Genomic DNA, 26,969 nt, shown 5'->3' with positions numbered 1-26,969 from the left:
ATAGCAGTGCTGTGGAGAAGGCCACTTCTGCTGCCAGAAGGAAAAAACAAGGTCACAAAGACTAAGCTGTTGAGAAAATACTTTGTGGGGACTCTGGTCTTTTTCGGTTGGTGGGGTTGGGATACAGAGAAGTCTGAATCAAGGGAACAGCAGATGGGTTTCAGTGTCTAATCCTCATTCAATGTCAATGTCGATCTCACAGTTTAGTGTCAATTTGGGGATTGCCTATGCCCTGCCAACTGACAAACCAGTGTGAGAGGCCTGTCAGTCAGATGGACAGCTTCATTTTTGCCTGTACCTGAAACAGACATTTTAACCCAGGCATAACTAGGACCTTAGGTCATCTTTAACCATTTATTAATTGACAGGTTAAGAGGTGGTCTTTCTGACCAGAACCAAAATCAGGTGGAGGCAGGAAGCTGACAAGAGTCTTAAATGCCACTGTCTCATTATCCAGTTCATTTCTGTCTTGTTACCCAGTGGAAGATTCTGCCCACAGAACCTATATCAGGATGAAAAGACACACTGCAATTGTATCAGAGTGAATTGATGCAGAATAACTGCACCATTGGCAATAGTTACGTAGGGTTGAGTTTAATACCCTCGCCTCCAAGAGGGGCACAAAGACCAAGACCGATCGTTTGGGCAGAATTTAATCGTTGCGATGCAGGAGAGCTAGTGACAAATGTGCCATGGTGATTTCAAGGTGCCTGTTGGGATCAAGTCTCCATGAGGAATCTTCCTGTCAGTGTATCTGGCTCCACTCAGGCAGCTCCCTGCTGGTCTTTAGTGCAGGGCAGAGCAGAATGCTGCATCTTCAAGATCTGCTGACCAATCACAGCCTGGCACTGTGCAGGTAGCTGTGGCCATTGCCACATGGCCAATCCACTCACCATGGGCTAGAGGCATTTAGTGACAATCCAAATCTTCATGGTGAGTATTAATATCATTACACAAAGTCTGTGGACTTCTGTATTTTATTAACTATACTGAAGGAAGAATATAGAAAGTTAGGCAGGATTTAAAAAGGAGGTCCTGGAGGGTAGTAATATCTAGATTATTCATGGTGCTACGAGCCATTGTGAAGGTAGGAATTCAAGGATAGAGCAGATGAATGAATGGCTGATGAGCTGGTACAGGAGAGGAGAGTTCACATTTTTGATCATTGGAAAATCTTCTGGGGTAGAAGTGACATGTATAAGGAGGATGGAAATGCACCTGCATTGGAATGGGACTAATATTCAAAGTTTGTGAGAAGATTTGTAGCTCGGGTGCTCGTTGTTGTGGTTCTGTTCGCCGAGCTGAGAATTTGTGTTGAAAACGTTTCGTCCCCTGTCTAGGTGACATCCTCAGTGCTTGGGAGCCTCCTGTGAAGCGCTTCTGTGATCTTTCCTCCGGTATTTGTAGTGGTTTGAATCTGCCGCTTCCGGTTGTCAGTTCCAGCTGTCTGCTGCAGTGGTTGGTATATTGGGTCCAGATCGATGTGCTTATTGATTGAATCTGTGGATGAGTGCCATGCCTCTAGGAATTCCTTGGCTGTTCTATGTTTGGCTTGTCCTATAATAGTAGTGTTGTCCTAGTTGAATTCATGTTGCTTGTCATCTGTGTGTGTGGCTACTAAGGATAGCTGGTCGTGTCGTTTTGTGGCTAGTTGGTGTTCATGGATGCGGATCGTTAGCTGTCTTCCTGTTTGTCCTATGTAGTGTTTTGTACAGTCCTTGCATGGAATTTTGTACACTATGTTAGTTTTGCTCATGCTGGGTATCAGGTCCTTTGTTCTGGTGAGTTGTTGTCTGAGAGTGGCTGATGGTTTGAGTGCTGTTCTGAGTCCTAGTGGTTGCAGTAGTCTGGCTGTCAGTTCGGAAATGCTCGTGATGTATGGTAGTGTGGCTAGTCCTTTGGGTTGTGGCATGTCCTCGTTCCGTTGTCTTTCCCTTAGGCACCTGTTGATGAAATTGCGGGGGTATCCGTTTTTGGCGAATACATTGTACAGGTGTTCTTCTTCCTCTTTTTGCAGTTCTGGTGTACTGCAGTGTGTTGTGGCCCTTTTGAACAGTGTCTTGATGCTACTTCTTTTGTGTGTGTTGGGGTGGTTGCTTTCGTAGTTCAGGACTTGGTCTGTGTGTGTGGTTTTCCTGTAAACCTTTGTGGTGAATTCTCCATTCGGTGTTCTCTGTACCATCACGTCTAGGAATGGGAGTTGATTATCCTTTTCTTCCTCTCTAGTGAATCGGATTCCTGTGAGTGTGGCATTGATCTGGTGTGTGTTCTCTATTTCTGTGTTTTTAATTATTACAAAGGTGTCATCCACATATCTGACCCAGAGTTTGGGTTGAATTTGCAGTAAGACTGTTTGTTCTAATCTTTGCATTACCGCTTCTGCTATGAGTCCAGAGATAGGTGAGCCCATGGGTGTGCCGTTGGTTTGTTCATATATTTGGTTGTTGAATGTGAAGTGTGTTGTGAGGCACAGGTCCAGTAGTTTGAGTATGCCGTCTTTGTTGATAGGTTCCCCGTCCTGTTGTCTGTTCTGTATGTCCAGCAGGTTGGCTATTGTTTCTCTGGCTAGGGTTTTGTCAATAGAGGTGAACAGTGCCGTTACATCGAATGAGACCATAGTTTCTTCCTTGTCTATGTGTATATTTCTGATGATGTCCAAGAATTCCTGTGTTGACTGTATTGAGTGTCTGGATCCGCTGATCAGGTGTTTCAGTTTCTGCTGTAGTTCTGCACAAACCAGACATCCCACTCCGACCCATAGTATCACTACCAGGGACACCATCACACAAACTGGCTAAAGAACTACAGCAGAAACTGAAACACTTGATCAGCAGATCCAGACACTCGATACAATCAACACAGGAATTCTTGGATATCATCAGAAATATACACAGACAAGGAAGAAACTATGGTCTCATTCGATGTAACGGCACTGTTCACCTCCATCGACAAAACCCTAGCCAGAGAAACAATAGCCAACCTACTGGACATACAGAACAGACAACAGGACGGTGAACCTATCAACAAAGACGGCATACTCAAACTACTGGACCTGGGCCTCACAACACACTTCACATTCAACAACCAAATATATGAACAAATCAACGGCACACCCATGGGCTCACCCATCACTGGACTCATAGCAGAAGCGGTAATGCAAAGATTAGAACAAACAGTCTTACTGCAAATTCAACCCAAACTCTAGGTCAGATATGTGGATGACACCATTGTAATAATTAAAAACACAGAAATAGAGAACACACACCGGATCATCAACGCCACACTCACAGGAATCCGATTCACTAGAGAGGAAGAAAAGGACAACCAACTCCCATTCCTAGACGTGATAGTACAGAGAACACCGAACAGAGAATTCACCACAAAGGTACACAGGAAAGCCACACACACAGACCAAGTCCTGAACTACGAAAGCAACCACCCCAACACACACAAAAGAAGTAGCATCAAGACACTATTCAAAAGAGCCACAACACACTGCAGTACACCAGAACTGCAAAAAGAGGAAGAAGAACACCTATACAATGTATTCACCAAAAACGGATACCCCCGCAATTTCATCGACAGATGCCTAAGGGAAAGACAACGGAACGAGGACATGTCACAACCCAAAGGACTAGCCACACTACCACACATCAAGAGCATTTCCGAACTGACAGCCAGACTACTGCAACCACTAGGACTCAGAACAGCACTCAAACCAACAGCTTGACAACAACTCACCAGAACGTAGGACCCGATACCCAGCATGAGCAAAACCAATGTAGTGTACAAAATCCAATGCAAGGACTGTACAAAACACTACATCGGACAAACAGGAAGACAGCTAACGATCCGTATCCATGAACACCAACTAGCCACGAAACGACACGACCAGCTATCCTTAGTAGCCACACACGCAGATGACAAGCAACATGAATTCAACTGGGACAACACTACTATTATAGGACAAACCAAACATAGAACAGCCAAGGAATTCCTAGAGGCATGGCACTCATCCACAGATTCAATCAATAAGCACATCGATCTGGACCCAATATACCGACCACTGCAGCAGACAGCTGGAACTGACAACTGGAAGCGGCAGATTCAAACCACTACAAATGCCGGAGGAAAGATCACAGAAGCGCTTCACAGGAGGCTCCCAAGCACTGAGGATGTCACCTAGACAGGGGACGAAACGTCTGCAACACAAATTCCCAGCTCGGCGAACAGAACCACAACAGGGGACTGTTGGCAGGGAGATTTGCTAGGAGAAAGTGAGGACTGCAGATGCTGGAGATCAGAGCTGAAAAATGTGTTGCTGGAAAAGCGCAGCAGGTCAGGCAGCATCCAAGGAACAGGAGAATCGATATTTCAGGCATAACCCCTTCTTCAGGAAAGAGAGGGTGTGCCAAGCTTAAGATAAAAGGTAGGGAGGCGGGACTTGGGGGAGGGATGTTGGGAATGCAATAGGTGGAAGGAGGTTAAGGTGAGGCTGATAGGCCGGAGAGGGGGGGTGGGGGCAGAGAGGTCGGGAAGAATATTGCAGGTCAAGAAAGTGGTGCTGAGTCTGAGGGTTGGAACTGAGATAAGTTGGGGGGAGGGGAAATGAAGAAGCTGGAGAAATCTGCATTGATCCCTTGTGGTTGGAGGGTTCCTAGGTGGAAGATGAGGCGCCCTTCCTCCAGGCGTCGTGTTGCCATGGTCTGGCGATGGAGGAGGCCAAGGACCTGCATGTCATTGGCGGAGTGGGAGGGGGAGTTAAAGTGTTCAGCCACAGGGCAGTTGGGTTGGTTGGTGCGGGTGTCCCAGAGGTGTTCTCTGAAACGTTCCGCAAGTAGGCGGCCTGTCTCTCCAATGTAGAGGAGGCCACATCGGGTGCAGCGGATGCAGTAAATGATGTATGTGGAGGTGCAGGTGAATTTGTGATGGATATGGAAGGATCCCTTGGGGCTTTGGAGGGAAGTGAGAGGGGAGGTGTGGGCGCAGGTTTTGCATTTCTTGCGGTTGCAGGGGAAGGTGCCAGGAGTGGAGGTTGGGTTGTGGGGGGGTGTGTACCTGACGAGGGAGTCGCGGAGGGATTGGTTTCTCCAGCGTCCTCATTTCCCCTCCCCCACCTTATCTCAGTCCCAACCCTCGGACTCAGCACCGCCTTTTGACCTGCAATCTTCTTCCTGACTTCTCCGCCCCCTCTTGGCACACACCCTCCTCATTCCTGAAGAAGGGCTTATGCCCGAAACGTCGATTCTCCTGCTCCTTGGATGCTGCCTGACCTGCTGCGCTTTTCCAGCAACACATTTTTCAGGGAGATTTGCTAGATTTGCTCGCAAGGATTCAAACTAGTAAGATGGGGAGGGTGGGACCCAGATAAATAATGAGGAAAGAGATCAGTCTGAGACTGGTACAGTTGGGAAAAGGAGCAAGTCAAAAAGTTCGGATAGGCAATGATAGAGCAAAGAACAAGGTACGACTGATCAATTAAACAGCATCTATTTCAATGCAAGAGACCTAACAGGGAAGGCAGGTGAACTCAGGGCATGGTTAGAAATGTGGCACTGGGATATCATTGCTATTACAAGACGTGGCTCAGGGATGGACAGGACAGGCAGTTTAATGCTCCAGGACATACATGCTCGAGGAAGGATGAAAAGGGAGGCAAGGGAAGAGGGGAAGTGGCATTTTTGATCAGGGATAGTGTTATGGCTGTATTTAGGGAGGAATTTCCTGGGATTGTACTATATACCCCCCAAGAGTCAGCGGAAAATTGAGAAACAAATTTATAAGGAGATCTTAGTTATCTGTAGGAATAGTATGGCAGTTATGGTAGGGGAGTTAATTTTCCAAACATAGACTGGGACTGCCATAGTGTTAAGGGTTGAGAGAGAGGAATTTAAGTGCGTACAAGAAAAATTTCAATTGAGTGAGTATGTGGATGTACCTACAAGAGAAGGTGCAAAACTTGACCTACTCTTGGAAAATAAAACAGGGCAGGTGACTGAGGTGTCAGTGGGGGAGCACTTTGGGGCCAGTGGCCATAATTCTATTAGTTTTCAAATGGTGATGGAAAAGGATAGATTGGAACTAAAAGTTAAAGTTGTAAATTGGGGGAAGGCCAATTTTGACGGATTTGGCAAGAATTGTCAAAAGCTGATTGGGGGGCGGGCAGATGTTTGCAGGTAAATTGACGGCTGGAAAATGGGAAGCATTCAAAAATGAGATAACGAGAGTCCAGAGACAATATGTTCCTGTTAGAGTGAAATGGTGGGTGTAGGGAATGCTGAATGACTAGAGAAATTGACGGTTTTGTCAAGAGAAGGAAGGGATACACTGCAGAGATCGAGTGAATCCTTAGCGTGTAAAGGCAGTAGGAGTATACTTAAGAGGGAAATCAGGAGGGCAAAACGGGGACATGAGATCGCTTTGGTAAATTGGGTTAAGAAGAATCCAAAGGGATTTTATAAATATATTAAAAAGAAAATGTTAACATGGGAGAGAATAGGGCCCCTCAAAGATCAGCAAGGCGGCCTACGTATGGAACCACAGGATAGGGAGATACTAAATATGAAGGTATGGAAGGTGGGGTAATGAACGATTACATCTTGAAAAATGCCCACATTACAAAGGAGGTGGTGCTGCATGTCTTAAAATGCAAAGTGGATAAATTCACAGAATCTGATCAGATGTATCCTAGAACTCTGTGGGAAGCTAAGAAAGTGATTGCTGGCCCCTTGCTGAGATACTTATAATATCGATAGTCACAGGTCAGCTGCCAGAAGACTGGATGTTGGAAAATGTGGTGCCACTATAAGAAAGGTGGTAAGGAAAAGCCAGGGAACTGTAGACCGGTGAACCTGACATCAGTGGTGGGCAAGTTGTTGGAGGAAATCCTGAGGGAAAGGATTTACAAGTATTTGGAAAGCAAGGACTGATTAGGGATAATCAACATAGCTTTGTGTTGTGAGAAATCATGTCTCAGTGACTTCATTGAGTTTTTTGAAGAAGTAATAAAGAGGATTGATGAGGGCAGATTGATGGACGTGATCTATGTGGACTTCACTAAGGTGTTAGACAAGGTTCCTCATGGTAGGCGAGTTAACAAGGTTAGATCATGTGGAATACAGAGAGAACTAGCTATTTGGTACAGAATTTGCTGGAAGATAGAAGACAGAGAGTAATGGTGGAGGGTTGCTTTTCAGACTAAAGGCGTGTGATCAGACTTGTGCCACAAGGATCGGTTTGGCTTATCTTCATTTATATAAATGACAACATAAGAGGTACAGTTAGTAAGTTTGCAGATGACATCAAAATTGGAGGTGTCATGGACAGTGAAGAAGGTTACCTCAGATTACTATGGGATCTTGAGCAGATGGGCCAATTGGCCGAGGAGTGGCAGATGGAGTTGAATTTAGATAAACGTGAGGTGCTGCATTTTGGAAAGGCCAATCAGGCCAGGACTTATACACTTAATGGTAAGGTCCTGGGGAGTGTTGCTGAACAATGAGACCTTGGAGTGTAAGTTTATCGCTCCTTGAAAGTGGAGTTGCAAGTAGATAGGATAGTGAGGGCGGCATTTGGTACAGAGTCATAGAGATGTACAGCATGGAAACAGACCCTTCGGTCCATATCTGCTTTCTTTTATTGGTCAGAGCATAGCGTATAGGAGTTGGGAGGTCATGTTGCAGCTGTACAGGATGTTGGCTACACCACTTTTGGAATATTGCGTGCAATTCTGGTTTCCTTCCTGTCGGAAGAATATTGTGAAACTTGAAAGGGTTCAGAAAAGATTTACAAGGATTTTGCCAGGGTTTGAGGATTTGAGCTACAGAGAGAGAATGAATAGACTGGGGCTGTTTTCCTTGGAGCATCGGTATAAAATCATGAGGGGTATGGATCGGATAAAACTAAAAGGTGATGATTAGATTACTTACAATGCGGAAACAAGTCCACACCGACCTGCCAAAGCGCACCTACCCAGATCTAACACCTAACACCACGGGCAATTTAGCATGGCCAATTCACCTAACCTGCACATCTTTGGACTGTGGGAGGAAACCGGAGCACCCGGAGGAAACCCACGCAGACACGGGGAGAATGTGCAAACTCCACACAGTCAGTCGCCTGAGGCGGGAATTGAACCCGGGTCTCTGGCGCTGTGAGGCAGCAGTGCTAACCACTGTGCCACCGTGCCGCCCACAGGTCTTTTCCCTGGGGTGGGGTGGTCCAGAACTAGAACGCAGAGGTTTAGGGTGTGAGGGGAAAGATATAAGAGGGACCTAAGGGGCAACGTTTTCAAGCGGAATGGTGGTGCAGGTATGGAATAAGCTGCCAGAGCAAGTGGTGGTGGCTGGTACAATGACTGCATTTACAAGGCATCTGGACGGGGATTTGAATAGGAAGGGTTTAGAGGGATATAGGTCAAGTGCTGGCAAATGGGACGAGATTAATTTAGGATATCTGGTTGGCATGGAGGACTTGGACCGAAGGATCTGTTTCTATACCGTAAGTGTAATTTCATCAGTTATACAGTCAACGATGCTGAATGGAACATCTACTTACCGTTTTCCACATTTCAGATCTTGTTTTGTTGCTGTCGCCTAATCCTGGAAAGTCAATAAGAACTACTCCTTCGGGCAGTATTTGACAGTAGGGGATATAAACCGAGATCGATTTCACAATTGGCCAGTATATTTTGGATGTTTGACAGGGTTGGCTCCGAATATAAGGGTCTAACTTTCTGGATAACTCTTCTGCCTAGTAGAGAACCAAACATGTGATCACAAAATGAAACAATAGGATCTGTGCATTTATTAATTTATTAAACTGCTGGTAATGGGCCTGAGGGTGCAGGACTGTGGGTGGGAGCAATGGGCAAGTCAAGTGTAGGTGTGAAAACACTGGCAGTTTTAACAGACAGCCTTATTACAGTCAGGCAGGTGATGTAAAAGCCAGCAAGACTCAGGGTGTGCCAAGATGAGCTGTACTACACAAGGTTATTTCAGGTGTTTGGAAAGGATGTGGCTAGCACAGACTTGTACGGTTTAACAGGTTGACACATGTCATGTATCAGACAGATTGAAAACGAGACATTGAAGTCGTGGTAATGTCACTGTATTGCTGACCCAGAGACCCAGCTAATAGTTTGGGGACATGAGTTCAAATCCCACTATGGCAGGTGGTGAAACCTGAATTCAGATAATAAATCTGGAATTAAAAACAATCCTAATAGTGATCATGAAATCATGATCAACTGTCGTAAGTACTCCCCTAGTTCACTAATGTCCTTGAGAGAAGGAAACCTCCCTTTCTGACATGGTCTGGCCAACAGTAGTGTGGCTGACTCTGAACTTCCCTCAGAAGTGGCCGAGAGAGCCAATCAATTCAAGGGTAATCAGACTAGATAAAAAAATGCTGCCCTTGCCAGTGAGGTTCATGACCCATGGAAGAATTAAGCAGCCTATTCTGACAGTTAAGATGGCACATTACATGAAGATCAGGAAACCCAGCCAGAGTTAGTCTCAAACAGCGAACACACAGGAAGGTTTGGAATCTCAGCTGACCACAATCTGTTATTGTGGGGAACAACTGAACATCTCTAACACAAGAATGAACAGTTCTGGAAAACTCAGTAGGTCCGGCAGCATCTGTGGAGAGAAAGCAAAGTTAATGTTTGGGACCCGTGACCCTTTTTCGGAACTGCTCATAACTAGGAAAATCATAGAAGCCCTACCAGTTGGAAGCAGGCCAAACATCATCTTACCCAGAAACCCTGCATTTCCCATGGCTAATGCACCTAGCCTCCATGTCCCTGGACACTATGTGGGAGGAAACCCATGCGCAGGCACGGGGAGAAAGTACGAACTCCACACAAACAGTTGCCCAAGGCTGGAATTAAACCTGGGTCCCTGATACTGTGAGGCAGCAGTGCTAACCACCGAGTCACTGTGCTGCCCCAAAGATTGATATGAATGCTCAAGGTAGGGTAGAGTAAATGATTAGTGGAAATGGAGCCCAGAGAGAGAGAGAGAATAACAGTTGGGTAAACAAAGGAATAAATAAAAAGTCAGGTAGGATAATCAATAGATACTAATGGGGACCATTAGTGGCTGACAATGGGTTGTTGTGGTAGTAGCCCATGTGAGGACAAGGTCTGGTGTATGGGGGTTGGGATAAGGACATGGTGGAAGGTGCTGTGGCCCTAAATTTATGGAACTTGATATTGAGTCCCGAAGGCTGTAGAGTCCCCAAGCGTTCTTCTTTTGAACATTTCTAAATTTGCTCATGACCCAAGGCACAAGAAGGTTTCAAACATACTTGGATCAGCTAAGTAAATGGACAAAAACATAATAGAAGGAATTTAATGTGAAGTTAAGCACTTTGGTAAGGAAAAAGAACAGAAATACAGAGTATTTCTTCATTGAGAGATTGGGAAGTGTTGGTGTCTAAAAGGGGTCCAGGTGCCCTTGTTCATAAGTGACTGAAAGCGATGTGAAGGTGCAGCAAGCAATTTGGTATGCGAATGGCAATTTGAATACAGGAGTAAAAGTATCTTGCTGCAATTATATGGACACTTGGTGAGTCCACATCTGGGAGTATTTAACACTTTTGGTCTCCTTTCCTAAGGAGGGACATAATTATATTACAATGTCAAAAGAGTGTATACTTGAATTAGAAAGTGTCTTCTGAATTTTAAAATTAATTGAAAGTACAGCCACTGTGGGCTGTTCCAAAATAGATACATGCAACAATTGGCTGTTAAATGGATACCTGAGTTTTAGTTGCTGTTTTGATAACAATTCAAATTTAACCAATTAGTTTAGTTATGCCAAGGATACTAAAACCAAATTAAGTTTGAATTTATTGTATAGACAACATTGGACCAATGAGGGGAAATGACGTTGGGGGTACAAAAACATGGGCATTTTTGAAAATTGGTCAGAACAATTGCCACCGAACAGCCTAGCAACAGCCACAGAGCTAGAGAGCTAACTTCCCATCAAACATCTTGCTCTCAAAGCAATAAGAAGGCACTCTCTACATCAAAAGGTACCTTTTTCCTGGAAAAACTACTTGCAGTAAAAAGAAAGATGATGACCCAGGGAAATCAGCAGATGGAAGATTGAAGACAGTGGAGAAGACAGAGACTGTGTGATTTGAGATTAAGTTAATGTAATGATTAATAATTGAGTGATGGGAACATTATGTTAATAGAATTGTGTTCAGTTGGGGAAAGAGTGTTCAGCTTGTTAAAAGTTTTTTTTAAATGTTCTGTTACGAAAATAAATTATTTTTCTTTAAATTGTGGAAATTAGGAGTTCTCTTTCACTCCCTCACACTTTTAACAGATTTTAAAGCAAGGCGATCTTTTCTGGGTGTTTGTTTTTAATTAACAGAAGGTTTCAACCTCTGCATCATAATACTTACTATAGAAGGGGTGCAATGGGTGTTCACCAGATTGATTCCTGAAATGGTGGGATTGTTGAATGAGGAGAGACTGAAGGAACAGTGCATGTATTCTCTGGAGTTTCAAAGACTGAGAGGTGACTTGATAGAAACTTAGCCATTCCTTCAAGGAGACAGTAGATATAAATAGGTGATTCCCTTGTCTGGTGAGTCTAATATCGAGCCCATCATTCTTTTCAATGTTTCCAAATAGTTGTTCTGAAACCATGCAGCTTGCACTGGATCATATCCCCTACACCTTTCAGTAGATTGTCACCTCTGTGGTGGAGAGGCTTGAATTTTTTTTGATCCTGAGAGCAAAACCGTTAGGAGTTCTCAACTCATGGCATGGTCATCCCTAGTTGGAGGGGACTAACCAGACAAAGTTCAATTCAAAACAATTCCTCAATGGTGATTCAGGTGGAAGATAATTGTATGTTATCAACAGGTGCAGTGGCAAGTGAAGGCGACAGCAGTAGGAAGACCTCCAGTTGTCAAGGTTTCCTTGCCACTGGGAATAAATCTACCTTCAGTCATGGACCTGCTGATCTGCGCGCACACACACACACACACACACACACACACACACACAGTTGTGATGAAAGGACAGGACGGTGAGATCCTAGCTCCAGACTGGTGGGTAGGCAGTGGTTGCACTCAGTTGTTTTACTCTTGGAACAAAAGCAGTTAAGTTTTTTACAGCTTTTGTGATGACTGAGTTGCCTTCTTCAGGATCTACTTTGCTCACCCAACATAGGAAAGAAAAAGCACATTGAAAAGTAGCACGTTCCATCACCAGCCTGACTGAAAAACTACTTCTATAGTGGGGTTATTTCTACCTGTGATCTAATGAAACGTAATCTCAGAACCTGGAGTATATGAACCCACTCAGATAACGGGCAAAAGAATCATGTGGAACAAAGAACTGGCCTTGTTGTCTGTGAGCTCAAGCACTTCAACATTGATATAACTGCCCATGAGGAAACTCAAAGGGCAGCAAAAGGAACAAGATGGTGGTTATACCTTCTACTGGGTGAAGAAAACACAAGGATCAATCTAGGGTGCATGGAATGAGATTTGCTGTAAGATCGAACTCATGGATCAACTGTTGGAGCTCACTGTTGGCATCAACAGTCACCTTGTGACTTTCTGTCACCAACTTGCCAGAACTAGCAGGCAATGGTCATGAGTGGCTATGCTTTAGCCCTTGATGCCACAATTGAGTCCAAAGAAAGATTTTACTTCACCCTGGACACCATACTCACCAACATACCTAAGGAAGATAAAATTATTCTCCTTGGCTACTTCAGCGCCAGGTTGGAGAGGAAGCTCAACTCTGGAAAGGAACAAGTCAAGAATTACAACTCCAGTGGAATTCTCCTGCTCGCCAAATGTACAGAATACTACCTAGTCATCACCATCACACTGTTCCACTAAAAGGACAAGTTCAAGACATCTTGGAGGCATCCACAATCAAAGCACAGGCACTTGATCGACAATATCATCATTCAATCCTGAGAGTGAAAGGATGTCCTCATTATCAAAGAGATGTCCAATGCAGACAACTGCTGGACAAACCACTAGCTCATCCATTCCTCTCTGTCCATCAAGTGCCACCAGAAACAGCTAAAGATTAGATTACTTACAGTGTGGAAACAGGCCCTTCGGCCCAACAAGTCCACACCAACCTGCCGAAGCGCAACCCACCTCGACCCATTCCCCGACATTTACCCCTTCACCTAACACTACGAGCCATTTAGCATGGCCAATTCACCTAACCTGCACATTTTTGGACTGGGGGAGGAAACTGGGGCACCCGGAGGAAACCCACGCGGACACGGGGAGAATGTGCAAACTCCACACAGTCAGTCGTCTGAGGTGGGAATTGAACCCGGGTCTCTGGCGCTGTGAGGCAGCAGTGCTAACCACTGTGCCACTGTGCTGCCCACAAGATGAAGGAACGGTTCAGAAAAGAGCCAACATTGAATGCTTCAAGACCAGCAGACGGTAAATGTCCAATAATGTCTTCACCAAAATCTCCAAAGGGTTCATTTTAATGGAGTGGAGGAAATCTGGAAACAGCTGAAGACAGCCATCATCTCATGCTGTGAAAATATCATCACAGCAAGACGAAACTGATTGGACAAGATGACCACTTCATCCAAGATCTCATCAACAGGAGGAAAGCTGTCCATGCTTGTCAAAATAATATCACCAGCAAGACAAGGAGACTTCAAACAACAAAGGTGAAGTTACAAAGATGAACTACGGAAATCATCATGAATGGTGGACAGAGAAAGCTGTAAATCTTTGCTTATAAGCGCAACACCTGGGTTTTTCTCAGTGCCAAAGCAATGTATGGACCCAACACCATTCGCCTCAAGCATGCATGGTATAAGGATGGCATCCTTTTGAAAAACAGCATCCGATGGAGAGAACACTTCAAACAACTCCTAAACTGCAATACAATCATCAATGAGGACAAGTTTGAGGAAATCTCCACAACTTATCATAGATGATCTTGGACTCTCATCAAGTGGGGCAGAAGTTGAAGCCTCCATTAGACACATAAAGAATGGAAAAGCTGCATGAATGGACGGGATTCTGGCATCACCCTCTTCAAGAAAGGAGACAAAGTGGACTGTGGAAACTCCCCAGGAATTTCCCTATTTTCCACAGCTCGGGAGATCATTGCCCCAATCCTCAGTAGGCATTGTCTCCCAGTCTCCGAGGAAATCCTTCCTGAAAGCAAATATGGCTATCGACCAGGCCTTGGAGCTATGAACATGATTTTCATTGATCGACAACTCCAAGAGAAATGCCAGGGAAAATATCGGCCACTCTTCATGACCTTCATCAATCTGACCAAGGCTTTTGGATCAGTCAATTGTTAAGTGATATGGAAGACCTAGTCAAAGGCCACCTGTCCAAATTCAACAACATCCTTCATTTCCTCCACAAAAAGATATTGGCAATGATCATCACTAGCAGTAACGATCAGGTTAGGGGTCACTGCCTCTACACTTATCTCTATCTTCATCTTGTCAAGAACAAACTTCCTAGTAGTGTGAACATTGTCTACAGGATAGATAGAAATCTTTTTGACCAGCTGTCTGAAATCCAAGAAGAAAACAACACGACTGCTTTTTCTGAACTTCAGTTATGTGGATAACAATGTCATCTTTGTTCTCTCAGAAGAAAATCTTCATGCCTCCATTAATACCTTTGTGGAAGCATACTGAAGAAATCATCTTATTCTCAAACCCAAGAAGACTATCAACCTGTCCCAGGTCAAATTGCAGTCCATCCCTCCATTAATATCAATGGAGAAATCCTCCCAAACATTAAACATTTAACCTACTTGAGAAGCTACCTCTTTCTAAGTCTGACATCGATGCAGAGATTCAACATAACATCCAATTTGTGAACGCCAATCTTCAAATGCCTCAGGATGACAATCTTTGATGACTGTGACATCTGTGCTAATACCAAGACCCTTGCGTACAAAACAACCATTCTTCAGACTCTTCTATGTAGCTCTGAAACTTGGACTACATACAGATGACACCTCCAAGACTTTTGAGTAGTACATCAATGTTGTCTGACATGGATTCTCTACAACAGAAGGGAGGACAGATGGACAAAATCAGTAGCTAACAGCACCAGCACCGAGGCCATGATCACCCGAAACCAGCTTCTCTGGGTCGGCCACGTGTTTGGATACTCTCGGTCTGACTGCCAAAGCAAATCTTTGAAGAGCTCAAGGAAGTCACCCAAATGAGAGGTGGACCAAAGACTCTACAAAGACTCCCTGAAGAAGTACTTCAAGAAATGCAACACAAACTTCAATGCCTGGAAGATCCTTGTTCAGAAGAAATCAATGCAGAGGAACCTCCTGTATGAAGGGATGAATTTCTTTGAGAACACCCATTGGCAAGAGGAAAAGTAACTGGAGAAAGACATGTCAATGATCAAGGCCAACGACCAACTCCAATGACCAGAAACACCTACCAAGAGAGATGCAGCTCCAGGATTGGGCTCATCAACTGTGAAAGGACCCACAGGAGTTATGACCAGTGACAATGGAATTTCCTAGGTAAGTAATTACGTGGTTAGCAAGTGATTGCTGATGAAAGTGATCCCTGAGAGATTGTCTGCATCAAATTTAGGTCAATGGAGATGCTGCACTCACATCCAACAGCTCCATATTCACATTTGTCCACTGAGATCTGAAAACTAAATCTATCAGCTGTCAAGTCTTTCTGCGAGGAAGAGGAGTAAACAGGATTTCCTTGAGTATAAGGAATGTAAAGAATGAAGTGAGTTGATTTTATAGCTAAGGCTGGCACAGCACAAACAGCCAGCTAAACCCATTTGGGCTGACAAGTGATTTAAACCAGGGCTGTGGTTCTCCTCACCAAACTACTGAATTCTATCCAGAGAATTCTTAATTGAGTTGAAAGGTCTACCCACATTCCAGGCTAGCAAGCTCTGTATTTTTAGCTAGTTTCTCCCCCTTTGTAACCAAAACACAACCAAAGATCAGAGAATGGGACAGCAAGCCCAGCTAATAAAAACTAACAACCATAAAACAAATCTGAATGTGAAGCTGATGACCCATGAAAATAACAAGTAATAGTGACTTCAACATGGAGCACAGTCACCTGGGCTGACAAGTGACAAGTAACCTTCCAGCCACACACATACCAGGTCAACTGCCTGTTGACATTCAATGGTGTTACCATCACTTTATCCTCCACCAACAATATCTTTGGGGTTACCACTGACCAAAAGCTCAACTTGACTCGCCATGGAGGCTACAAGAACAGGTTAGAGGCTAGGAATACTGCGATGGGTAACTCATCTCCTGACTCCACAAAGCTTGTCCACCACCTATAAAGTGCAGGACAATGGAATACTCCCTAGTTGCCTAGACGGGTGAAGCTTCAACAACACAAGAAGCTTGAAACCATCCAGGACAAAGCAACCTTCTTGACTGGCACCACAAGCATCCACTTCCTCCATCACACTCAGTAGCTTCAGTGTGTATTATCTACAAGATGCACTGCAGAAATTCACCACAGATCCTTAGACAAACTTTCCAAATCCACAATCACTTCCATCAAGAAGGACAAGGATTTCAGAACACCACCACCTGAAAGTTCCTGTGTGAGCAAATCATCCTATATATCACCAATCCTTCACTGTTGCTGGGTCAAAATCTTGGAACCCCCTCTCAAATGGTCTTTTAGGAATACCTATAGCAAATTGACTGCAGTGATTCAAGAAAGCAGCTTACCACCACCTTCTCAAGGGCAACTAGGGATGTGGAATAAATGCTTTCCAGCCAGCAATGCCCATATACCATAACTGAATTTTTAAAAGTTGCCTCAATTCCGGTGCCATTGGCTCCTTCAAGGACACTGATGTTAGTATGCCTGTCCTCTCAACTCATACAGACAACCCATTTCAAATGGTGTTGATGGTACTTCTCCAGGACCTCCAGGTTACATCTGTACAAAGTCAAAGTGTTGGAGCCATGTAAAGAGTCAGAAGGATCTTGGTGTCCGCTTGGATTGAAGATTGTCATCCTGGGTGCTGAAGACAGCACTCACAGATTAGATGTAATGTTAGATCGCAGCACTAATATCAGCTTTAGATGAGAGGGTCTCTCCAGGTAAGGGAAGTGTTTCACATCTGGGAGGATTTCTCCATTGATCTTAATGTAGGGATAGTGTGGAGCATGTCTTAGGATAGGTTAGTAAAGGACTTGAATCCTCTTCAGGTTGAGGCCAAGACCAGTTCTTTGGTTTGTTTCTGCAAATATGTTAAGCAAGACTTAACTTATAACTTCCCTTAATAAAAAGATCTCTTGAGAATAGTGATCATAATTTTATTGGAATTTTGTATTGTTTGAAAGTCATTTTGTCAAGTACAAAACTAGGTTCTGACATCTAAGCAAGGAAGCTACATGGATATGATGGCAACATAGGCTATGCCTGTTTAGAAAACTACATTTAATTGTAGACAAACAATAATATGCTCTTAAATAATAAATAAACACAATTTGCAATGAATACACAGTCCTTTCAATCAACAATCCCACAAAAATGATGGGGAATTGTTTCTAACAAGACGCATTTTAAAATGGCGTTAAATCAAAGCAACAGTCTTATGACGTTACCAAAAAAAATGATTGCCTAAGAATGGGAAAGATTTTAGAATTTAGTAATGAAGGACTAAGGAATAGGTCAGGAAACATAAGAGACAATAAGAACAAATTGGCACAATAACATAGACACAGATCATTGCTCCGGAGCACAGAAATCGAGAAACAATTAAAATAAAAAATGATTGTTGAAGTTTTTCATCTTGCACACAACTGGGCAGAATTGGAAGAATATCGAACCTGAAAGGGAACAACAATTTGTACTGCTTTAAAAGAGGGTTCTGACCGGTTGGCAAATGGACTCTGACTGATAGAGGTCTTGTGATGGAGACAGTGATTTAAGAACTGGTTAACTGCCAGGCTTTTGTTTAAATTCAAATCAGACAGGTATGTTCAGATTGTTCAAGACGGGGCAATACCCAAAAAAAAAAGGCATTTGTTCAGCTGAGGATGGTCCGTGCATGGATATGTTCTTTCCATTTGTAAAGGGGAAGGGATGTTATACATGAGCATACGTGACTACTAACACAGTCATGATTCATACTCTAAATTTAAAATTGATTAATAATGAATTATTAAGAACTGAAATGTACTTCCTGGAGGATGATGGATACAGATTCAATTGTGGCTTTCAAAGGGGAATTAGCTAAGCCCCCAAAGGTAAAACAAAATGCTAAGAAATGAAAATAAGGGCTGTGATCTCAGCAGATTGGAAATGAGTAAATTTAACATTGTTATTCACAAAGGAGTGAAAGATAAAAACAAACAGAAAACTGCAGGTCAGTTAGTGCGACATGAGTCTTCGAGAAAATGTTGGAATCTGCCAAAGAAGTCTTTAACAATGCACGTTTGTTTCATGAAATAAAAGTCACGCAAGTCAAACATAATGAGGATGTAATTAATAGCATAGATGGTTTTGGGGGGGTGGGGGGGGGGAGGGTGGTAGAATGGGCATTGTGTACATAGTACACGGTGGCTCACAGAGCCAGGGAGTCCAGCCTTAGGCGACTGTGTGGAGTTGGCACATTCTCCTCATGTCAGCGTGGGTTTCCTCCGGATGCTCCGGTTTACTCCCATAGTCCAAGGGTATGCAGGTTAGGTGAATTGGCCGTGCTAAACTGCTCATAATGTTCAGGGATGTATAGGTTAGGTGCCTTCATCAGGGGAAATGTAGAGTAAGATGGTTACTCTTTGGAGGGTCAGTGTGTACGTGTTGGAACAAAAGGCCTGTTTCCACACTGTAGGGATTCTATGAATTTCCAAAAGGTATCAAATAAGGTGCCACACCTTGGCCAGTATCTGGCACAGAGCAGGGTACCCATGCAACATTAATAGAAAATTGTTTGTGCCACAACAAGTCGAGTAAATATTGAAGGCCATTAACTTGCTTTTGGTTTAGAATAAACAAGAACTGAATTTTGCTTAGAAAGCACAGAGATTGAGAGCTTTAGTCAATTTAAGGAGACCTGACGAGTCAGAACCACATATAAATTCGCCCCCAGAAAGGAATATAAAAACAGTTCAGGGAAAGCAGTTACTGCATGGAAACGTCAAGTTTGTGAAACTTCCATACTGAAAGTGTTTGGTTAGAAATATGGAGGTGATGAGAAAAGCTAAGCTCAACGCTCAGATTTACAAGTATTCATGAAAGAAGGTTTTGCAATTCTCAGAAAAGAAACTTGGTGAATCAGCAAAGGTGAATTTAAAGATTCGACATAAAGGGACAATTTCTCTGGATGAGTCTCTGGGAACTAGCCTGAGCCTCTCACTTACTGTGTGGTTTAAGATGTTTCAAACTATATATTTTTTATTTTCTTCTTTCAAATACTAAACTGATCTGTTGTTACAGAAACTGCACAGGCCCATGTTACTCTGTATCGGTGATTGATCACCATGTTAACTAAAAAAGAATCAAGCCAGATTTCATTCTGGGGTCTGACTCGTTCAGTGTTATCATCAGTTGTGATCATAACATCTCAAAAAATTATAGAATACAAAAAACCCGCAAACCCACAGATATTGGTGCTGTAAAATAAAAATGAATCCTCAGCATAAGCGCAAAGAGAGGTGGGCTAATGCTGCAAGGGATAACTCAAACATTTCAAAAGAGCAAATACAATTAAAAAGTAACAGAACATTATTAATAGAACACTAGGTTACTGCCATTATCTGATGGCATTAAAGGGCTAGATCATAAACAGGATATCATGTAACTCAAACAAGAAACTGAGAATTCCATTATCACAAACAAATAACTCCAATTACAGCCACCATTCATTCCTGTCAAGAAAAACATTTACATTCTCATCAACTTTGAAGCCAGGAATTCCTCACCACTGAGTGAAGGAGGCATGGTTTTCTACTGTGATCCTTTGTAGCTCAGGCCATGGAATAAACTGAAGGCAAAGGGGCACTATACATTGTGGAATTCAACAGGATTTCAACAGGAAATGTGATTGTGATATTGTGGCATAACTCAAAGTAAAGGGAGGACAAAATCAAGGAACTTTACTCCAATTAGAAGAAGGGTGAAGTTCGATCAGCCTGACCAGGCTGCAATAAAACTGTGCTGGAGATTGTAGGCATTCAGGTATTTTGTGGTGGTATTGTAAAGATGTGGGCAGAAAATTTAGCCTCAAGTATAGGAAGGTATGAATAAGTCTAGTGCCTGTTTACTGGGATCGTGGTCAAATCACAGAAGTGTTCAACTGGAGAAGTCCTTTATGGCTCACTAAGTGCAATGCTCAAATGAAAATAAAAAATGTATAAAAGAACTTATTGTTTCCTTTTGAATTCCATATCTCAGTTAAGTACTCACATTGTCCTCACGTAAAATCTTTTTGCCACTTTTGGGGATGTTTTGATAAATGTTCATCTTTACTAACTCCTCATAGCTTTTCTCTGGTCCAGAAGATCCGTAAACAGTTTGCAGTTTGTTCTTTGCCGTTTCAACCTCCATATCATCTTCATCGTCAACTTCATCATCACTGTCCTCCTTCCCACAAAGCTCAACAAGAAGCTTCAGTTCATCATTCCAATTCTGTAATATGAATCATTTCTAGTTCAGATTTCCATGTTAAATTTCAATTAGCCTCATGTATAAAATATTTTCCAAACCTGGACCTTTCAGACAGGATCACAAACTTTATAATTGGCAAAAGAAAATGTCTGACCCTTCAAAGAATATCCAAGTGCCAACCAGTAACATCTAACCAAGGTTTATCTAACTCCATCATACCAAAACTATTCAATAGCTGGATATCAACAGTTGATTACATACTTCCAAGATCTAACTACAAAGCCTAATAATAAAAGAATGAAATAAAAGTTGACATTATTTGTATAAAAGCTGATTACGGATTTCTGTAAGATTAACCAACACATGTTTTAATTTAGACACACTTTATCACCTCGAATAGAGAACTCAGTTTTCCTTTCATGCCTTTATTACCTGAAACAACCATGGGAATGTATATCCCCAAGACACACAGGTGAGGGGCATAAGGGAATGGGGCGAATATTTCAAAAAACAGATGTCCAACCCCAAACAGCCTTCAAAATGCCACTTTAACAGAATCAGAATGAGACTGGGAGACAAAATAACAAAACAAAGTAATTAAAAATGTTACCTCTCCAATAATATGCGAGTCATTTAAATGATTTAACTGTGAGTCATAAATTTAACAAGCTTTATATCTATTGACTGTGAGGTTAGTTTCCCAGGTCTCAGAAAACCCAGCAGACTGGGGAGGGACAGAGTGCAAGTAAGTGTCTTTTCAGTCCTAGCAATGGAGAAGAGAGGAGGAGCAGGACGACTTCACCCCAATCTTCCCAGTAAACCAGCTGCAATCAACACCACTCTATTCTTTTTACTCACCAAACACAATCTCCAACTCAAGAGTGTTCCCTAACCCTCCTAATCCCAATACTTATTTCCAATTTTCAAACATTCGCCCAATATACAATCCCTCATTGACCTCTGATGTCTCTCCAAAATCTTAATCTCTCTCTGTTCTCGGCTCTCTGAACTCACCCCAATTCCTGATCACATCCACATCCCCTGATCTCCCCTGTCTGCAAGCTCCAAACAACCCCACTTCCAAAAATAACCCTCGCGTCACCAATATCCCTTGGTCCCCTGTACTTTATTCGACCATAATCACATTTTAAGTAAACTTGATATTTGTTTCTTTCACACTTTGTTCCTTCAGTATGCTTTAAACACAATGCTGAAAGAGAAACAGAAGGACTGCAGCCAACTTCTATGATTTACTTTAATTAATATTTCACGGAATGTGGACTATACTGGTTAGCATTCTCCCTAGTTGGAGATAATAGATATTCTGATTTGTTCCTTGTCAATGGTGGACAGACTTTGAGAAGACAAAAGGTGGGTTACTCGAGACAGAATTCTGAGCATGTAACCTGTTGGTGCAGCAATATTTTATCAGCAGATCTAGTTCAATGTGTGGTAACCCCTAGAGTGTTGATACGGAGGTTAACAGTGATGAGCAATTGTTAGATTCTCTTTTGTTAAAGATGATCATTACCTGGCACTTCAGCTATATGAATATTACCAATCTCACTCTGTCCACACCTATTCTCATCCAACCCACTGTGTTAGAGAGGGGCAATTGAATGGATAGCAACACTGAAATCTGACAAGAAATAAAAGCAGAACAGGAAGCAGAAGTGGGTCACTCTAGGTCATGCTCATTTGATTATTATTACCTGCTCGCTGAGGAATTCAATCTCTGCTTTAAACTTGCGACCTTCGTAAGATTGCACTTTTATTATGGCTGATGTGCAGGCTCCTGATGATGATGTGGGCAACAGAGACTTCTCCTTGAAAACTGCATTCAGGAGTGTACTTTTCCCAGCCCCTGTCTGTCCAAAGACTCCAACATAAATGTTCTCCTGAAGACATTTCTCCTTTAACTGTTGCATCTTTTTTCTGAAAAGAATCTTTTTTAGCTTGATTCAAAAATCACAAAGGAAATATGCATGACAGATTTATATACTTCAATACAAATCCCAGACATGTTCGATGCATCCCAATAATGCTCTGAATATAGTCCTCATGATTTGCCTAGCAGAGTTGCTAAGTGAGGAACTGACACTTGAAAGCTGAAAAAGCTGAACAACAAAGTAAAATATAGAAACATTTGTGGGAGTGGGGTGTTCTTCAGAGGGTCAGTGCAGACCCATAGGGCCAAATGGCCTTGTTCCACACTTGAGAGATTTGATAATCCAAAATATGTTGAACTCCTCTGACATTTCGTTGTTCACCATCACAATCTCCTCAGATTAATTTTCTTCCGGGCTTTGTCATCTCTCTTCCTTTTTATGTTTCAACAGAAACAAATCAACCACAATACCTTCTCCAATGCCTCAACTGAACCTACCTCCAGCGCAGTTTCAAGGCTGTGCATTCCAGACCAGAACCGCTCATAAAGTGAATACGTTTTTCTCACTTTGTATGTGGTTCAGGCAGTAGGAAGCATTTTGTACAACACAAAATTCGTACAAAACTCAAAATGCAGAAGCTCCACTTGTGTAATTAGATTAGAAGAAGAATACATAGAAGAATACAGCGCAGTACAGGCCCTTCAGCCCTCGATGTTGCGCCGATCAAAGCCCACCTAACCTACACTAACCCACTATCCTCCATATACCTATCCAATGCCCGCTTAAATACCCATAAAGAGGGAGAGTCCACTACTGCTACTGGCAGGGCATTCCATGAACTTACGACTCGCTGAGTGAAGAACCTACCCCTAACATCAGTCCTATATCTACCCCCCCTTAATTTAAAGCTATGCCCCCTTGTAGATTCCCTACAGTACGGAAACAGGCCCTTCAGCCCAACAAGTCCACACCGACCCTCTGAAGAGTAACCCACCCAGACCCATTTCCCCTACTCGTGCACCTATCACTATCGGCAATTTAGCATGGCCAATTCACCTGACCTGCACATCTTTGGACTGTGGGAGGAAACCGGAGGAAATCCACACAGACATAGGGAAAAAGTGCAAACTCATTGCAGACAGTCGCTCGAGGCTGGAATCGAACCAGGGTCCCTGGCGCTGCGAGGCAGCAGTGTTAATCACTGAGCAACTGTGCTAATTAAGTAGCTATACTAAAAAGACAGTAAGAGTATGAAGTTTTGTGGGAGATTAGAAATGTTGTTTTTGCAGATGGGTGAGGGGGTGTAGTGGGGGAAGGGAAGGGAACATTATACAAATGGTCGCAGAATTCTTGTAGCATGTAGCATACTTAAGGCTAAGACTTTAATGAATATAAAGGGTCTTTTAAAGAAAATAGTTTTCAGCTAAGAAATAACTATGAAGGGTTGTAGCTGACCACAAAAAGAAGCAACAAGGGCATTACACAATAAAGCTTATAGTATGATAAGAGAAACTGGACAAAAGAACAAGATGTAACAAACAAGGAAAAAAGAATGTAGACAAGGACAGCAGGATGGCCAGATAAGAAAATAACTAACAAGTGAGGTAATCGGCTTATGATAGGATGGGAAAAGGGAGGCGTGATTCCGCAACTTGTAAACTGAATAAGAAAGCTAATATACACTGTTTTTGCGCGCATTTCTGCTTGATTGCAGAAGCGTCCGGTTCTTGCAAGGCTGTAATAAATTGTTCTTGTTTTCAACGCTTTGTCTCAGGCTGATTGATTTGTGAGTGAGTTCTGTTTCTCACAAGATTTCTAAAAATGAAAGGGTAAATGGAAATCCAGCAGACTGAGAGTGCCATTGAAAAAAATTTCAAGAAAGTAATGAGGTACAAAAAGAGAATGTGAAAGAATCATACATGGGTTGTAAATATATAAAGAAAGATTGCCTGGAAATCTGATAATGTCCAAAATTAGGCACTACCTGACAACTTTCTTCAATCATATGCAGAACGAATTTTGTTATGCTCACCAGTTTCAGGGGGAATGTGTGGAAGTGTGCCACCAGAATAAATAAAAACAATAAATAAACAAACAAATTGAGTTATTTTGCGAAAATGACTGTAGGAATGGTTTTTGGTAAGAATCACACCTCCATTGGTGACACAATAACAGATTAATTCTCAAATTATAAGATTCAATTTTATACTGATGGTGGCATTTGAATTTCTAACCTCTAGATTTTTAAGATCAGTAACAGACCATAACATCATACATGAGAGAAGCATTTATTAGTGTTTATATTGTAGTTTGTATTTTAGTCATTTGACAGACAAAAAAGATGAATTAGTGCAAATGGCTCAAGACAAAAATCTCTGGTTTCAATTTGCCAAGCTCAAAACAAAGAGTTATAAGAACCAAACATTTTTTTTTTGAGATGTGGGCTTGGAATTCAAACTTTTCACAAATTGTCCAGAAATGCCCTTATGATTTTAATGTGCCGAACGCTTGCAGTCAATCTTCCTTTAAGAATTCTATAGAACCAACTGCAACAGAGTGACTAAATCACTAGTATTAACTGGCCTCAGATTTCTCTAACTAATTCTTAATGACCCAGTAACTCTTTCAACTCACCTCCAGCTTGTCACTTTCAACTTTGCCAACCATTTCTTCCACTCACTGTTTCTATCACCCTTATAGTGAGCAAGGGCTTGAGAGAGAAGGAGGAGTGGAGTGAGATGGATGATGATGGAAAAGTTAGGGAGTGAAGTGGTGGTCAGGAAGGTTATGAAAAGAAATGCAGGGTAATGGAGCCTGAGAGAGAATGTGTGCAGAGGGAGAACAGTAAGATTTCAGAACACTCCAATTAATGGTTTGGAGTGGGAGCTGGACTCTTCAGCTTGCTGGCTGTTTACTTTCAGAGCATCAGGTGATACATTAATCAGGTTGAGTGTTGACTTCATGTTCCAAGAACTGAAGAGTGACATTCAACTCATAATTCCATTTAAGCGATCATGCCAGACTGAGTTAATTTCTTGTTACGAGAAAGTCCACCAGCTGTTTGTTGACAGGCAAAAGAAACAGCAAACCTCGAGTGACCATCATGGTGTGTACAGCTGTTATAATTAGGTGCATTACACTTGGACAGTTGTGTGGTCACACAGGTGCCCTAACATGCCTCTATTTATGAAATTATCTTTTAACATTTACAAGGTTATCAAACACTGATGCTTATGCATGATAAGTTTAGTCTGGGAGCAGACTGCATCATTACTAAGAGGTATCCTGCACCTCTTAAAGAAGTATATTGAGACTGCAGGCACTCCACGAAGCTGACTGAACTAATGCCTGAAGGAGAGAGTGAGGAGGCCAATAAAACACAGGAACAGAATTAGGCCTTTTGACCCATGTAGTCTGCTTCATTATTCAATCATGGATGATGTGTTTCTCAACTACATTCACCTGTCTTCTCCCCAAAATCTTTGATTCCCTGACTAATCAAGAACCCATTTATCTTAAATATCTTGGCTTCTATGACTTTCTGTCACAAGTTCCACAGATTCACCACTCTCTGGCTTAAGAAATTTCTCCTCATCTCAGTTCTGAACTGTCGTCCCTTCATTCTGAGGCTGTGCCCTTGGGTCCTCGTCTATCATACCCATGGAAACAACTTCCCTATGTCCACTCTATCCAGCACCAACGTTTCCCAGTGTGGAACTGCCAAATGAAACCTGACTGAATTTTTAAGAAGTAGATTAAAACACTTGTGTTGGACAGATAAGAGCAGCTTTGAATACTGTGTTGCTTTCTGTTGATATCGAGTGTTGTAGTATACATACTTGAGGGTGAGTAGCAGATCCTCTTCATTTGGTTTGTTTGAGTTGGAGTCCTCCAGCTTCTTTAGCACTGCTTCAACAATTTTCTTCGTTTCTGCTTCCCATTTGTCATCTAATAAATTAAAATACTTGAGAACACAAATCAATGCAGCCAACAGCAAGCAACAGACTTCTCAGACAGTGGAAATATTTTTCCACATAATCACCTTAGTGTGGGAATCTACCCTTTACAATTTACCCTCTTACTTTCTGTGGTGGATCCCCTTTAGTGCTGTTGTATAGGGTGTGGAAAGGGTTGATCAGGAGTAGGAATAGGGTGGTGCTGCAAGATAAGGACTGACATTTTAACGAGATAGAAAAGGATTTGAAGAGGCTGCTCACTGCTCTTTCAAATATTGAGCTACTTAAACAAAAGTTATACATCCATACACACTGTAAAGATCATGCCTCTACAGTTTTCTGTAGTTTTAATTGTGGACCAAGGATTGTCGAAGAAATTCTTGCACTTTTAAGAAGCAAATTACCAAAAATCATTGCAAATTGTGTTTACACTGCTATTTTGTTCTTGCAGTGGCTGTTTGTATACAGGCTAGCATCAGAGGATGTATATAAAGTAA

The 26,969-nt window shown here is 42.5% G+C and overlaps 1 protein-coding gene across 4 annotated transcripts in view; it reads right to left on the bottom strand.

The window, feature by feature from the left end:
- Positions 1-26,969, bottom strand: part of LOC140453699 (nuclear GTPase SLIP-GC-like) — a 147,787-nt gene that overhangs the window by 86,589 nt on the left and 34,229 nt on the right. For all 4 annotated transcript variants that reach the window (XM_072548650.1, XM_072548651.1, XM_072548653.1 and 1 more), the window contains exons 4-7: positions 26,356-26,464; positions 22,340-22,562; positions 20,427-20,648; positions 8,557-8,751 (exon numbers count right to left, since the gene is read on the bottom strand). In XM_072548650.1, coding sequence (XP_072404751.1) covers positions 8,557-8,751; positions 20,427-20,648; positions 22,340-22,562; positions 26,356-26,464 — 749 coding nt within the window. The remainder of the gene's footprint in view (positions 1-8,556; positions 8,752-20,426; positions 20,649-22,339; positions 22,563-26,355; positions 26,465-26,969) is intronic.

This window comes from Chiloscyllium punctatum, chromosome 27, assembly GCF_047496795.1.
Source record: "Chiloscyllium punctatum isolate Juve2018m chromosome 27, sChiPun1.3, whole genome shotgun sequence".
NCBI classification, from domain to species: Eukaryota; Metazoa; Chordata; class Chondrichthyes; order Orectolobiformes; family Hemiscylliidae; genus Chiloscyllium; species Chiloscyllium punctatum.
This window is presented reverse-complemented; position numbering and strand designations above follow the sequence as displayed.